The sequence below is a fragment of the Rhizophagus irregularis genome, chromosome 1, assembly GCF_026210795.1.
Source record: "Rhizophagus irregularis chromosome 1, complete sequence".
NCBI lineage: Eukaryota > Fungi > Glomeromycota > Glomeromycetes > Glomerales > Glomeraceae > Rhizophagus > Rhizophagus irregularis.
In genome coordinates this window covers 2965828-2983263 of record NC_089429.1, presented here as the reverse complement: position 1 = coordinate 2983263, position 17436 = coordinate 2965828, and the positions used below count along the sequence as shown (strand labels likewise).

The window sequence follows — 17436 nt, the reverse complement described above, 5'->3', positions numbered from 1 at the left end:
TACAGTTTCGTAAATTTTTGAAATATTTCAACCGTAATATTACGCAGGTTTACAGTTTCGTAAATTTTCAAAATATTTCAACCGTAATATTACGCAGGTTTACAGTTTCGTAAATTTTCAAAATATTTCAACCGTAATATTACGCAGGTTTACAGTTTCGTAAATATTTGAAATATTTCAATCGTAATATTACGCTTGTTTACAGTTTCGTAAATTTGCAGAATATTTTGACCGTAATATTGCATAAATCTTACGATATTGAAAACTTACGTAATATTTTAACCGTAATATCACATAAATCTTACGAAATTGTAAACTTACGTAATATTTTGAAATTTTTTGAAATATTATGCCATAAACTTTCGTAAACTTACAAAATCGTAAACTTACGCAATTTTTCGCGCTATAAAATTTCCTGATGTAGTTCTTCCCATCAATAAAGTAAAATTGCCTGCCCAAACCTCTCCAAAATTTTATGATTAGTTTCTCCAAGATTTTACTATAGTTTTATTATAGTTTCGGCAAGGTTTTAGCAGTTTTGGCATTTATAATAAGTTTTGTCAGGTTTCACTTTTCTTCAGAGTTTTGCCAACTTTTTAATAAGACTTTCATATAGTTTTGGCAAAGTTTCACTATTTCAGCATTTTGCCAACTTGCCAAAACCTATTAGTTTCTCCAGCAACCTTACAATAAAGTCCAAGTGGTTTCCTCTTCCCAAACTACCTCAACAACTGTTGAAACTGTTGCGTCTCTATTCATGCTCTTTTCACCATTGCTGGTAAGGTTCCGTTGTGCATTGTAAATTTTTCCTTCGGAAATACTATTACATCGCCATGGTGCAATTCAGCACCACTGATCTGATCGGCCAATTTGATGACACATGGGCTATCCTATGTCTTGGTAATTACCTGCGCGTCTGTCCAGCTACTTATTCAAAGCCCAACGTGATGTCTGAAGGCAATATGTAGCAGTTTTAGCTGGTATTTCTAAGAACATCAAAGAAGCTGATTTAACTGATATTTTTCGCTAAGGCGATCAACATTCCACTATTTTTCACCTCCTACAAACCTAAACCTATGTGTATATAAATTTTTACTCACAAGCCACACTTGATTCGGCCCTCGAATTGACCATTTCCTTCAAGAATCGTGGACTCACCTGGTATTCCTCTAACCAAGTTAAGGATCTTTACCATGTATATGGCCGTAAGGGCTGTACACCCTTCCAATGCTCTCCTCGCCTTCCAGTAAATCCTCTGCCCAACTTGATTAGTTATATTTCTGCTTTAAAACTGGCCCACAATGAGGCCGTGCTGCTGCTCATTCTTCCTGTCAATTAGAGATCCTGGGCGAAACTGAAATATTTAGTCATTTGACTAAACTGAAATAGTTTAAACATTTAAAATTAAAAGACGAAATGCTGAAATTCAATATTCCATAGTATTTCCATAGATTTTTTATAGATTTCCATGGATTTTTAATTATAATAATTGCTTATAAAAAAAAAATAATAAATTTATATTAAAATATAAGAATTAATGTATACATCGCGGGGTGTGATCTCCATATTTATCACTTCATATACAAATTCTATATCTTACTCTTAAATATATTATGCGATGATTATCATGCATCGCTCTTAAATAAAATTTTTATTGGGCGATGATTAATAATATCGCCTTATTATTTTACTGATTGATCATTGATAGTTTATATACAGATTTTCCCATAGTATAATACACGTAATCTCTTTTTCCTTTTATTCCCATGATAAATAAAAATACCTTTATCATATTTTTTTTTTCCTTTCATCACATTATGGATAATGTATCTATTATTAATGAAGATAAAGAAGAAAATATTAATGTTTCTGATACTATTCAAGAAAATATTAATAACAATATTTCTGATACTATTCAAAAAGGTTTGGATAATGAACCTCTCTTAAAATTGCCACTGAAAATATTAGTCTTGATACTACTTTTGCTTCTTGGGAAGAAGCTGAAATATTTCTTGAGAAATATGGGTGTCGTAATGGTTTCTCTATAAATAAGTATCGAATATCAAGAAATAAATCCAGTCAATTAATCACAAAAAGAACATTTACATGTGAGTTTGGTGGAAAGTTCAAGTCAAATAAAAAGGAAACTGGAAATCAACGAAATACCAGAACTAAAAAGCGTCAGTGCCCCTGGTACATAAATTTGACATTTCCATAACATGCAACAAACATTACTATTAGTTTATTTGAAAATGAACACAATCATGAATTAAGATCAGATACTTGTGAATTTAATAGTAGATATAGAGAAATTTCAAAAGAAATAATGGATAAAATTGAAATAATGACTAAACATGCAAACCTTTCAATTACCGTACAACACAATCTTTTAAAGGCACGATTTCCAAAAATTAATTACACAGACTCAGATTTGTCAAACGCCATACAAAGAATCAAGATTATCAGCCGTAGTAATATGCACAATGATGCATCTGATCTTCTTATAGGTCTTGTACAAAAAAAGCAAGAAAATCCTCATTTTTTTCTTAAATTTGAACTTGATGCTGATAATCGTCTTGTGCGGGTCTTTTGGATGACTCCTGAACAAATTATTCTTTGGATTAAATATCATGATGTAATTATTAATGACAACACAGCTAAAACAAATATGTACAATATGCCATTAAGTTTATTTGTTGGTATAGATAATAATGGACGCACAAGATTACTTGCACAAGCTATTGTAAGTGACGAAACATTTGAAACATACCAGTGGATTTTGCAGTGTGCACTTTAAGCAACTGAAAAACAACCAATAGTATTCTTTACAGATGCAGATCCAGCAATGGATGCTGCAATTCCTCTTCAATTTCCAAACAGTTATCATGCACATTGTATATATCATATTGCCCAAAATTTGCCAAAAAATTTGAAAGCAAAACTAGGAAGTTTGTATAATAGTTTCATTGAAAAGTTTTATAAATGTCGCAATCTCTGTGAACCTTTATTTTTTTCACGATGGACTAGTTTGTTAGAAAATTTTCCATTAGCTAAAGATTATCTTCTTAGAGTATTATGGCCATCAAATAAATCATGGGCACGCTGTTATTTGAAACAAATATTTACAGCTGGCATTGAAAGTACTTCCCGAGTTGAAGGAATGAATGCAATCATTAAAAAAACTGTTAGAAGTAATTCCACTTTGTGTCAACTTGTTGATCAATTATTTGAACAACTTATTTCAGAAATTCAATGGGAAAGATTTCATGAATATTGATCTTCAACTACTAGTTCAATTTCAGTATCAATAGGAGAAGATCTTTTTCCATCTGTAATTAAGATAATGGAAAAGTATTTATGTATAAATACTATAACTGCTATTAAAGTAGAAATGGCACAATGTCTATATCTCCAAGCAACTATCATTTTATTTTCAGGACTGGATTTTACTCAAGAACAGGTAATTATTTATCGTAAATTAGAGGGTTAGGGTTAGGGTTAGGTTAGGGTACGGGATTAGGGTATGGCATTAGGGTTAGTGGCATTAGGGTTAGGTTAGGGTATGGGATTAGGGTGTGTTATTAGTGTTAGGATTATGGGTTAGAGGTTTGATAGATAAATAAGAATTCATGATTAAGTATCATACTAATTGTAACATTTATTTTATTGTTAGGAAATAGAAGCTTTTTATTGAATATTCTTATGACGCACAGCAAATTACTTTACAGTCAATTATTGATGAAATTGGTAAAGAAGATATAAAAGAAATCTGGAAATTTTGTGATATTCGTCCTGGTAAAAAAGATCATATGCATTATATTGTAATTTCCAATTAAATTTCGTTTATATGTACATGTTTAACCACAATATCAAGGGGTATAATTTGCCGTCATTATTTTCGCGTAATGATGTTTTCAAAAGTTGCTGGTTTTCATATTTCAATGATTCCAGAAAGATGGTATCAAGATGTTTATCAAGGAAAACCATTGACGCAGGAAACTGGATTAATTTTTCTTCATGAAAATGAAAACCTGGAAAATAATACTAATAATGATTTAGAAATAAGGATTCCAACTCGTAAAGCTATTACCATTCCAAAAACTGTACCTATAATGAAGAAAGCTATTGAAAAAAGAAAAAAGTATGGTAAATTGTGGGGTATGGCTTGTGAAGCTACTTTACTTGCACTTGAATCTAATGATAACGAAATGGAACTTATATTACAAGATTATATCAATAAAAAGAAGCGAAACTATGAAATGATTTCAGAAAGCAATACAGAAATTGAAATGGAACAAAATCATATTAATGAATCAACCAATATAAGTAATGAATTTCAAGAACTTGGAAATATTCAAAATCCACTAAAAGCTAAAACTAAAGGCCGTCCTCCAACAAAAAGATATAGAAGTAGTATTGAGCATGAAAAGGGAGAAAGTAGTAAAAGTGGTTGTTCAAGCCGAAATACATATAAATGTTGTATATGTGGACAGTGCGGTCACAATGCAGCATATCATAAGAATGACAAACTTAAAGAACACCAACAATAAATATTGTATGTAATTTGTAATTACTTTTTATTGTAGAATGTAAAATATAATATAAATTTAATAAAGTGACATATTTATGTATCGCATGTAATGAAAATTATTTATTTTTCCCAAAATATAATATTTTTTAAAGAAATTTATAAAACTATTTTATGTATAATATAATTTAATATATTTTTATAATAAAATTATAATTTTATATAAATAAAATTTAAACTTAAAAAATATCAATATATAGTTTAGTCAATGACGAAACCGAAACTAGTTGGTGACGAAACTCAAATTTTTGGCAAAAAGAGTTTAGCCAGGTATCACTACTGTCAATCATCTTCATGATCACGTTTCTGTTTCACCAGCGACCCTCCTGTCCTACTCATGGCTCTGAAAGAAACACTCAATTCACTTGAGAATACCCTTCTGATCCTACTTCCTCGAATAATCCGTCAATGACCCATGATCAACTGTCTCAGATTTCTGGTCAGCCCGTTATTTCTCCACCCTCTCAGCAAGGTTCAAGTATTTTGCCTGAAGATGTGGCTGCTCTCCGACAACAAATTCTCGACCTGTCAATTATGATTCGTGACCTAGATGCCAGGGTAGATTGGTTTTCTACTCAGCTTGTGGATCATAGTTTTCGTATTGAGAAATTAGAAGCAGCTGTTTTCTTTTATGAATCTGCATGTGCATATCCTAATTCCTACAACGAATCCTAGGATAATCAGGATTATTCTTCCTAGTACCAACCGGACTTATGGTATGAATCGCATGAAGATATGAACAATTGGGACAATCCTAGCTCTGCTCCCCCACCTGAACAACAATCATCTTTACCAAATGTGCTTATGCATCTCTCTCCTGACACATCCTTTTCTTACGATGAAAATTCAACCATCCTTCCTTTTCGACACGTACCGTTCCTATATCAACTGTTTTGCAACTCAAACGTGCCTCTAATCCTTCTCAGCCTATTGATTTCAACAAAGAACTTGTTTCTATTACTTCTACACAGCAAAATATACACGCTTAACTTGGTTTTATCTTAACTAGGCTTGACAGTTTATCTGGTTTATCTCCCCCAGTTACAGCAGCATTGGCCAATAATAACATTACTCCCTTCTTCCCCGCTGTTTAACAGTTGGGTGGTGGGAATTAATTCTTGATGCTATATAACTATTTTAATGAGTGACAACACTCGTAACAGGGTACAGCAGGACCCTATTCCTGCTGATAGTTCAGATCGTATTAATTTTTATAATAATTCTTCCTCTTCTTTTCCATTTCATATTTCTCCTTCTGCTCATTCTACTGATTTATTTTCATCAAATATTTTACAGTTGGAATCCCTTAATGTTCGTTCTTTAGTTAGCTCAACCAAACAATTAGATTTGTTTTCAATCCTTTTATCCCATGCTTTGCATGGTATTATTTTAACTGAAACTAATTTATGTTTCCCTGCTCATCATTACATTTGTGACACTTATTTAACTTCCTATAATTTTCTTCCTAGTTTACACATTCTTCTACTACCAATCACCATTCTGGTGTTGGTGTTATTCTTCATTCTTCTCTTGCTATGTACATAGTCAAAAAGAAATTTTTTAGCGATAGATTGATTGGTTTAACCCTCCAGCTCCCAGGAAAATGTAATGTTTTACTTATTGGCGGGTATATTCCTCCCATCAGTTCTTTGAATCAATCAACTATCGCTGACTGTCATTCCACTCTCATTTCATGGATTCGCTCTGCCCAATCTTCTAATCATAATGTTCTTCTTGGTGGTTATCTTAATGCGGATTTTGATTCCTTCCTGACGTAATTATCAGCTAATCAGCCTGGCTCATCTCCCTTGAACCCTTTATTCAAAATGCTCTATGAACAACAATTCAATGATCTATGTGAAATTGATCGTTCCTTGCTTCTCCCATCCCTTACTTTTCGGTCTACCAGTTCTGGCTCTTTATCCTGGCTTGATTATATCTGGATCTCTCCTTCTTTTTCCATTCCACATCTCTGGTCTTCAGTTTCGGATTTGACGGATATTTTCTCTACTGATCACTTTTTAATTACAGCACATTTTGATTTTCTTGCATTTAGAGAACAACATGTGCCTAGTTTATACAGTAAGTTATTCTGCTAACTCTAGACAAAAGGATACTTTTACTTCAGAAGTTTTTTCTTTATTATCTGATACGTTTTCCTTTCCTTATACCTCAACTTTGAACCAAATTTAGCACCAGTTCAAGACTGCCTTGTTATCTGCCGGTCATTCTCATTTTTTAAAGAAAACTATCTTTTTGATGAAACTCAAGACTATTCCTCATGAGTTGCAGCCCTATATCCATCTGAGTTATAGTCTTGACCATTTTATTATGTCCTTACGGAAATTGACATCCATTTCCAGGTTAACTACTTCATGGTCTCGTTTCTTCAAAAATTATTTCCCAATCATTCCGGTCTTCTCAATAGTCTCTCACATCCATTACAATTGCCTATAATTTTCAATTCCTCAAATCGCATTCTTGGTTCAATTCCACAAATCTTTACAGAAGTTAAAGCAGTTCCTTTCAGCCAGCAATACCTTGGAATTTGATAAATTGAAGACTACTTCCATGAAATCAGCTATTTTAGAAAGAAACATTAATTTCTATGAAAACAAAGGCAAATTTATCTCCAGCTCTTTAAACTGAAAAAGATGATGTATTATTTTTGATCGAGTCCTTATTGTAGATGTTCCTGATGGTCTTAGACTTTTGGTCGCTCCTGAGGAAATAAAAGATGCTGTTATCTCACATTTTCAAAATATTGTTGGTCCTTCTGTTTCTCTATTTGATTCTCTTTCCTCTCTTCCTCCGCGATGGCAAAAAAGATACTCTCCATTAGAACAGTTTTCTGAATCTTTATATGACTCTGTAATGTCACATATTTCTATTTCAGAACTGCGTGAAGTTATTTCAGCCTCCCCTGCGCATAAAGCTTCTGGTCCTTCTTCCATTCCTTATGAATGGTTCAAATTGCTTTCTGATACTTCTCTTCAGTTCTTGTGTGAGCTTATGAATCGATGCCTTGACCTTTCTGACATCCCTGAAGACTGGCGTTCCGCCTCTATTACTCCTATTCTGAAATCTCATGAATTTGATGCCCTACTGAAAAATACTCGGCCTATTACCCTATTGGAAACTGCTCAGAAATTATTAGTTAAGATTATCAATAATTAACTTTCCAACATCCTTTCCTTACATCATGTATTACAAGGCAACAACTTTGCTAGTTTACCTAGCTCCTCCGTAAATACTCTGATTAATGTATTAGATGGTATCGTTAACCTTATAAAAAATATATATACGGTTAGTATACTGTATTTTCATATTTTGCGAACAGTATATTTATAGTATTATTACTGTATAATTACAGTATTTTCACATACTGTATATATTCGGTATTATGCACACTGTATCATATATACGGTTTGTGTACAGTATATTTTTCCAGTTTCACCTGTATATTTTATACTTGTAAACAGTAGAAAACCCGTATGTTTTATACTAATAAACAGTATATTGTTTTATATTTTATATTGCGAACAGTATACTTTTCCAGGATAAACCATATATTTTATACTGATAAACAGTACTTTTTTCCAGTTTAAACTGCATATTTTGTACTGATAAATAGTATATATAATTCAATTAAATCGTATATTTTATATTTGCAAACAGAATTTAAAATGCATTTATAATCAATAAAATTTTTATTAAATAATATTAAATATACAAATATTTTTTATAAATAATATAAATAAAAAACTAGTATAAAATAATATACTATTTGTAAAAAAAAATAATAGTAGTAAAATATAAACAAAAAAAAAAGAAAATTTAATTAGTAATATTATCATTATTTCAAATATAAAAAAGAAATAATAAAAAGTTAGTAATATTATTAATATATTAGTTAGATATAAAAAAGTAATAAAACGATAGTAGTAATGTTAGTAATATATTAAAAAAATTAAATAAAATACATAAAAGTAAAAAAAAAATATAATTAATATATGTTAACATATAATATTAATATAAAAATAAAAACATAAAACAGTGTACATATAGTTGTTTAATTAATATTGTTAAATTAATTCACCATTACAATTCCAGAAAGATATTAGTGAAAGTAATTGTTAATTGATATACGTGCATATCACTTTTTGTATAATTTTTTTTTTTTTTTCCGCAGCGCATTTGCAGTTTTATTAAAGTAAAAAAAATAAAAAATATATACAAAGTAAAATTTCCTAATAACTACTCTAATATAATTAAACTACAAACCACTTGTCATACTGGTAGTACCCCACGTGTGCACTGTCGAGTGATTATTTGACTCCATAGGTAGACTTACTTTTTGTATAATTAGTAGTTTGGTACAAATATATATATTATATATTATCAAAATAAGTTTTTTATTTAATTTTTATTATTATATGTTAAAATAGTTTTGGTATTCATTTTTCACCTTGATTGGCATACTACAAAAACTGCGGTATCCAACCTGTCACCCCTTATCACCCGAGTGATCATTGATTTTGAAATGTAACACCAAACCACCATGACGATCAAATTTTCCAGTATCCTCCTACCCCAAAGAAAATAAGGTTACATCGAAAAAAGTGACCAAAAAAAACAAAAAGCAAAAAATAAAAACATAAATCTTAGGAAAACTCAAAGTGCAATAAGAAAAACCTGGGTAATAAAACACCAAACATACACCACAACTCCGTCTCCTTATTTTAGAAAACTAACTTCTCTGCGATATTTTACTATAGGCAAACATGGTATAGTAGACTTTATCTTTATTAAATTTATTCAAACTTTACAATTTATAGAAAAAATAAAAAGAAAAATATATAAAAATAAACTAACTAAAAACAAAACTATATAATCTCCTAAGAAAAAATAAAGTAAAAAATTAATCTAAAAGAAAAATTGCATTACCCAGATCTTCCCCCTTGATATATTCCAACCAAAGTAGAAGCAACTATGCTAACATGAATCTGACTGTCATCTGATAATAAGAAGTATACGATCTGTAGTAAAACATAAAGCTAATTTTTCTCATTTTCTTCCCAACCCTATTTTATTTTTATCTCAAACCTTGGGCTTGATTAATTCGTTCGCTCATCAATGACAATGTCATATTATTAATTTATTTTTAATGGCTAATTCTTCTTCTTCTTTTATCCAATCTCTTTTTATATTAGAATGCGTTTACTTCCATATGGGCTGATTTGTTTACTCTGCATTAAAAAGAGTTATTGATTGATTTTCACAATTTTTGTTATTCAAAATTGTTTTGTAATACCAAAAAATCATCTGATTGATGATCACTTGACTAAATAATAAGTTGAACAAAAATTTACATTTGCGAAACTTAAATTATTAAATGTAAAAAAATCCATTTCACTAAATAAAAAACCCATTTCTCATATATATGGAATTTTTAACATATATTATTAAAAAGTAAGTATATTTTAATAAAATATAAAGTAAAATAAAAATTTATATAGCCTTAGTAGCTATAAATGTTTATAAAAGTATAATAAAAATATCATATAAAAGATGGTATCATAATAGATATTTTCAAACAATAAAAATAATTATTTTATGTCAGAGTTTGTATTACCATCTTTAAACGCAAATATATCAAGATTCACTGATCCGTATTCTATAATTTTAGGCTCGTCGGAAAGCCCTTGTTCTGGACTTTATAGGCGAAAAAAGAGCTCGCCGATTGAGGTACGAACTTTTTAACATGCTTAAATGCAAATATCTTGAGATCCACTGATCCATTTTTTATAAATTTAGGCTCTTTGGAAAGCCTTTGATCTGGTCTATATGAACGAAAAAAGAGCTTGCCGATTGAGTGATCTGGAGATATTTACGTTTTAAGTTGAGATACAAATTTTTAACATATATAGTAAGTGCTAATAATTATATTAATTTAAAAGAAATATTTACCAAATTATAGTATAATAACATTAAATAAAAATTTTTTAATACTTATTTCCAATTTATAGTATTTTGTATAATAAAAATGTAATAAAATTAATATTTTAATTAAAGGTAGACAAATCAGCCCTTATTAATTAAGGACTGGTCTATATGGTCTTCTCTTTTTTCTTTTAAAAAGGATTATATCACATGCACTATTGCTTTCTTGAATTCTACTCCCTTTCGCTTGCTTCAAACTCAACTTTCAAAGCTTTCATACTTATCATTGCTTGATGGATGCATTCCATTATTTGAATGCATCACACCTAACTTGTCACGTCAAACCCATCTCCCCACCAGAAAACCCATCTCCTCCAAAGGTAAATTATATAGAGTGTACTGAGCTTAATATTTTTCAAAACTATATTCATTTACATTATTTACTTTATATTTCAAGCAGTATGATTCAATCTGAAGCCTCTAACGGTATTGTTTCGCCTCCAATAACTCCAACAGCTACTTGTGATTCAAAATTCGAGTGTAATGTGTGCAGAAAAGTGTTTAAAAGTAAAAGTGGATTAACAAGGCATCATAATATTGTTAAAAAATACAATATTTCGCGTTCAGATCTTGATATTTTGCCTGAAAATACAACACGACAGTTTAAAGGTATTTTAGTTCATTATATTCATAAAAAACTGCCAAGTGGATATAAAAAATTAGGCAAACAAACGGTTTCTATACCTGCTACTGAAAGTCAATTTTACGCGGTATTTAAGGATCATATACATTATTATTCGGCTAGGAAAAATATTTACAAATGTATATTTCATGGAGTTTCAGCAAATCAGATATTAGCTGATATTTTAGAAATGCAAGAATGGGGGTTAAATTTTATGAGCAATGTCAACGTACTTAGTACGTTGTACTCTATGATGATAATAATATTAAATCTGATGATGAAAACCCTATTTTACAAGTTACCAAACAGTGTAAATCAAGATATGAACGTGGGCAACTTGTGGTAGAATGGAAACAACAAAAAAATAGTGATTTCAACGGTAATCTTACTCAAGCAGGACACATTTATTTTCATTTTTTTAATAGTCAGGCTATGATTCAATAAAATAAGCATTTATATCTATGTAAAATATTGATTTTTTTTAATTTTTGTAATATATAGAAGACAAAATTATATTTCGATATATGTACATCTTACATTAGAAATTAAAAGGATTTAATTTTAGTCATTAATTGCGATACATGATAGTGATTACAAACTAGAATAAAAATTCAAATGTAAATAAAAAATTTTAATCATTTTGCGTGACATGATACATTTTCGCGAATATTCTATTTGTACGTGTGTGATTGAACATCAATTTACTAATAAAGCACCATTAATAGCTCAAGGAAAACTTCGTTATAACCTTTAATTTTTTATTTTCTTTATTATAACAATCTTATTTCAATATATTCAATATACATAAAAGATACTAAATATTTTGGGTTTTGATATGAATTGTTTTAGGATTTTGGTAATTTAAAGGAATATTATTGTGATTATAGAAGAGAGTTCTATTTTCATTTTGTAAAATTTCAACAATTGCTGAGGATTGAGAATTTTTTTTACCACCACCATCTTTCATTGTCTTACAAAAAAAATAGGAAACTTGTTCATGATTTTTTTTTTCAACACCACTACATGAAAAAGCCTTCAATCCCCATTTCTGGTGAATTGCCATAAATTCGGAAATATGAAAAACCAACACATGAATATATGGAGTTATATTATCTGGTTGATATAAGCCTTTTTTAAATCCCTGAGTATTTGGAATACCTTCAGATGGTGTCAAGAATAAAGTTAACCAATTTATTGCATCATTTTTAAAATCTTCAGCTTTCACTGTTGGATCTTTCATTTTTATATAAAGCTCATAAAATTTGTTCCATAAATCTCGTACTATAGTAGCACGTCTCATTGAAAGAATTTTTGTTAAATCAAAAAATTGCAATACCTTAACTTTATCATTCCCCATCAGAGAAGTATAATTCCATGTCTTGGATCCATGATCTTGCCAAAATTGAAAATTAATTTTAATTCTTTTCATTTCATCTATAATAATTTTTCGTGCAGTATCATTAAATAAATTTTGTTCCATTAATTCTGCTATCAAAAGACTCCACAATCGATCAGTAATTCGTAACATTATATGCAACTCATCAGGAATCCAGTGATCAAGAGGTATCATATCAAAAAGAGGTTTTCTGGTATGTCCTTCATAATAATTATTTTTCTCAACTAGTTTATTTATATTCTTACTAATTGACCATTCTTTTGATAGGTCTCCCTGCTGTGATTTGCTAATTGTACACCAAGGACAAAAGTTCTTACTATGAGCACCATTAAAACCTAAGCAAGTTGCCAAAAACTTCCAATCTGACGAAAAGCAAAATTGAAAATTCCATCTAATATTATTAATAATTAATCCTTGTTCTTTTAGATTTCTTAAATCATGACAAAATGGCACCATTATATTTGATAAAGAATCATAATTCTCGCATCCTGGGTAAAGTATGATCGTATGATAACTATTTGGTTTATGTAAGGTATCTTTATCATCCAAAATTGCCATTGTAATCATTACATGTTTGATTTTTCTGCCAACATTGTGTCCATCTCCAGAAATCCGAAGATTAATTACTGGGTGATGCGGATTCAAAATTCTTTTCTGAATAAGATCAGGAACTAAATATCGCAAAATATCTTTAATATTTCTGTGACCACCTTTACCAACTGCATCAATTATTTCTTGTGCTATATTTTCATCCTCTATATCTTCATCTTCAGATAGATCTACTTGAGCATTTATATCTACTATTGATATTGGTATAAGCTGAGCCATTTCTTTATTTATTCTTTGACGTTCTTTAGATACAACTCCTTCGCGAGGTAGGTGAGATTCTATAGCACACAAACGTCGATAAGGATTCCTTGAAATGTTTCCTTCGTCTAATGCTCTAACCACTGATTCAATTTCTGTTTTTTTTTAATCTTGTCTTCATCCCCATAATGGATATCAAAGATACGATTTTTAACAGAGTAACGTATATTTTCCAATACTGGAATTTCTTCCACATTATAAAATTTTGGTACTTTCTCATTAAATTCGGTTAACAATTGTTTTCCAATAGATGTAGCACATCTTGTAAGAGTAGTATTGCTACATTGATTAACTTGCTTTAACACATGTGCACATCGTTTCCTATCTCTTGTTTTATCTAATATTTTAAGTTGAAGACCAAATAAATAAATACCTGACGTTTTAGTTCCCTTTTGCGAAGTATAATGCTATAAAAAAAATAAATTTTAGTTAGTTTATATAAAAAGTAAATAATCCAACAAAATATTTCATTATACATACCTTATGAAATAAATTTGAAGCATCTGTAGCTGTTTTTACTGAAGAAACTCTATATTCAAAGCATTTTCCAAACCAGACTTGAAAGATTGGCTTACCATCATTATAATTAATATGACATTGAACAGTACACTGATTTGTACTTCTACCCCAGGTTGTTTCTACTATATAGTTATTAGGAATACGATACTTATTCGGAGGAAGAGTATAAACTAATGATTCTTTATTAGGATATGTACCTTCTTTTATAATTTTATATGAAAAACTACGTCCTTGCTGCTTAAACTTAATAACTGGATCAAAAGGATAATTATGAATTTCTTCCATTTTTGCGATTTGTAAAAATTAATACAACGCGTAAAACTATTTTTTAAAAAAACTATTGTGAAACATAATTTTTGTACCAATTAAAATGATCGTAATCAGTGTCATCAATCATCATATGTCAATTTAATGATAGTCATTTGGGGTTACATCCTAAAAATTGGGGTTAGGGTTAATATCTGCACATATGAAATTCTTCAGTAATGGATAACATAAATTCCATGTCAGCTTTTGACAAGGAAATAAGAGTAGAGTCATCCATAAATACTAAATTGTTAATTCGCAAATCAAGGGAGAAATCTTGAGATGCAATTAAGGATGGTGCAGAAAGAACATAAGGATCAATCATTTCATTCTTCAAAACAGTAAGTAATGGATCAATATAAATGACCCATAGAAGGAGAGAGATAACTTCACCTTGGTCAATACCAATGTGAACCCTATAAGCAGGAGTAGATCTATGAGCGGTTAGTGTGTTTCGTAAAAAGTGAAAGGAGAAATTTAACTGCAGAAGCAGGAGGCGTATACGTTTGAGAGCAAAAAGTAACATTGTAAGATTGACTGAATCGAATGCTTTGGAAATATCTTGTGAAAGAATCCAAAGCGGATTCTTGTTGACATCGGCATCATGGATAATTGATTCTAAGGTAATGATAGGGTCGTGGCAAGAATTTATTTATTTATTTATTTATTTTATGTGAAGCCGGCAGGGGATACAAAACTGAGCATGATTCCGAAGTAATACAACCCAACTAAATCCTACCATCAAATTCCAGAGGAGCTGGAGCCCAACCTGAACTTCTTGAAAATAAAAGACCTGCACTACTACCACTACCGATAATAATCCAGGCGGACACACTGGGTAAAAAATAGGGGGAAAAAAAAGTGGAGAGGACAAGTCCCCTTTCCAAGAAATTGTGGTGCATACACATAAACCTATTCTATCCTAAAAAATAATATAATTCTGAAATTTGTAAAACCGCTAATTAAAGCGTAGGCTAAACTAGTTTCTGTAATAAAGTTAAAATCTCTGCTAAAACCGCCTTGTTATCTTTATTACCACCCTTTTTCTTCAAGGAATTCTTTGCCTTCTTCTGAGTTTTTGGGTGCTTCTCCTCCTGATTATTATTTTTTGGGACTTTCTTCGAGGATGTAGATTTATCCTTCTTCTTAGGCTGATTACTTTCCAAATTCTTATCAGACTTACCTGATTTTTTCAGATTCGGTGTATTTTTAGCCTTCGGTTTGTTTTGTGCTTTCTTCAAGGTAGGAATGGAGTGTCGACACCATTTCAACTCCTTACCATCAGGTACGAAAAACTGTGGCGTATCTAAGGCCCTTAGTGTGGTCTCCCAATTCTCGAAATAGGCCACAAGTTTCCTCCTTCCTTTACTTGTTTGAATTATTTTAAATGAGCTAGCACCGCACTTCATTAAAAATTCACATGGTTTACGGTCCATCCACAAGGTAGCCATTGTCATATCCTCCAGAATGTCATGAATGACGGCTTGGAATTTTTCACGTTGTTTTCTTTCTCGTAAAGTCCAACTTGCAGGGAACCATCTAACGGGTATACCTCCCAGGTCTGTCGTCCAATATTTATTAAACTGGGAAAGGGAAAAGGAGGATAATGCTATCTTGACTCTAAGAGTCTGATACTTGTACTGTCGCTTGACAGAACACTTGATAGTATTCCCCCAAAGTTTTAACTCTGCTATAATCTTCTGCAGGTCCCAGGTATACGGGATATCGTAAACTATAATGTCTCAGATTCGCTCTTGCTCCTCTCCAACAGCTTCGTATCCTGTCAGTATCTGTGTAGCTTCCAGTTTGGATGATTTCTTTCCCTTTTGGGAATTTTTGGCTGATGTTTTCACATCAGGTTTTGCCTTCGTTGATTGGTTCGTGCTTTGTTTATCATCTGTAACACGCGCCTTTTGTTTATCTTTCTTCTGGGAGTTTTCAGGTATTACAGTTTGATCAACAGTGGGCATTACTATATCAGGCATTGATGGAAGCTTGATAGGTACTGGACTTGGTGGTTTTTGGAATCCTTGGCGTATAAGATCATCTACATCTTGCTCAAAGAACGGTGACGCATCCATTAGATAATCATCAGTATCCTGAGATTTATCGTCATCGTCATCATCATCATCACCTGTATCGCCAAATTTGTAATAGAATTGGGTAGAAAAATTATCCCAAGACCTGGACGCAAAATATAACGCTATAGAAAATATTAGCGAAAGGGTGGTGGGTTGTATATTCATAGCTTGAGCTTGTAAAGTGAAGTTCGCGGGGTTGGCTGACTCGCCAAACCTTTCTATCAGTATCTTGGCTTTATCCTTAGGTACTGAGGGGTTTTTTTCAAATAAGTCCTTGAGGAAACCGTCCTGTATAAAAGAACTTAAGTGGTATGTAACAGTTTGGAAATAAATTTCGTTAAACTTGGAAACGAAGTCTAAAGCTTCTTCGGTTGTTGTTCGGCTCTTATCCATAGACATTTTTAAATTTATGTAATAAAATTTAATAAAGGGGATTATTTTTTAAAAAAAATTATTACGCAAAAATTTTCGTAAAAAATGTATTCGGGAAAGAGTTTGGGTCGTGGCAAGAACCACCAGGTAGACCAGCGAAGTTACCACCTTTTAAAACATCATGTGACGCCAAGATAGTGGAAAGGTGATTATAGAAAAATTTGACAAAAGATTTTCTAATCACTTCAAGTAAGGTGATAGGATGAGTGTTTTTTAATTGACACTTCCATTCATGAGGTTTGGGGATGGGAAAGACCATTGCTTGTCACCATAAGTCAGGAATATCAGCTTTGGAGAGGCAGGATCAGATCAAAATGAGAAGTAGAGCCAAGGTACGAGATCCAAGATGTTTGAGCATTTCATAAGTAATCATGGAAGGACCAGGAGCTTTATCATTAGGAGTGGAAGATACTGTAGATAACCATTCATCAAGAGTAGGGGGATTTATTAAAGAATCATAAATGGAGGAGGACACATCATCCATGGGTTGATAGGCAGAAGACCATCTATTTGAGGGGTGGATTTAATTGGCACAAAGTTTTGGAAATGGTTAATGACAGCATCATCAATATCCTTCAGATCGGTAAGCCAAGGAAGACACGGTCCAAAGTAATGTGATAAT

General features: G+C 31.2%; 3 protein-coding genes across 3 annotated transcripts; 2 read left to right on the top strand and 1 right to left on the bottom strand.

Moving 5' to 3' along the window:
- Nucleotides 1-4259: 4259 nt before the first annotated feature.
- On the top strand, nucleotides 4260-4550 carry OCT59_000610 (uncharacterized protein; the record flags this gene model as incomplete). Its single annotated transcript, XM_025330700.2, has 1 exon — nucleotides 4260-4550. One exon carries the CDS (start codon nucleotides 4260-4262, stop codon nucleotides 4548-4550), a length of 291 nt encoding a protein of 96 aa, XP_025170488.2.
- A 446-nt stretch (nucleotides 4551-4996) lies between these two features.
- On the top strand, nucleotides 4997-5263 carry OCT59_000609 (uncharacterized protein; the record flags this gene model as incomplete). Its single annotated transcript, XM_025327596.2, has 1 exon — nucleotides 4997-5263. One exon carries the CDS (start codon nucleotides 4997-4999, stop codon nucleotides 5261-5263), a length of 267 nt encoding a protein of 88 aa, XP_025170487.2.
- A 6764-nt stretch (nucleotides 5264-12027) lies between these two features.
- On the bottom strand, nucleotides 12028-14280 carry OCT59_000608 (uncharacterized protein; the record flags this gene model as incomplete). The annotated part of the gene is made up of 3 exons (XM_066138946.1): nucleotides 12028-13559; nucleotides 13622-13883; nucleotides 13957-14280. 3 exons carry the CDS (start codon nucleotides 14278-14280, stop codon nucleotides 12028-12030), a joined length of 2118 nt encoding a protein of 705 aa, XP_065988393.1.
- Nucleotides 14281-17436: the final 3156 nt, after the last annotated feature.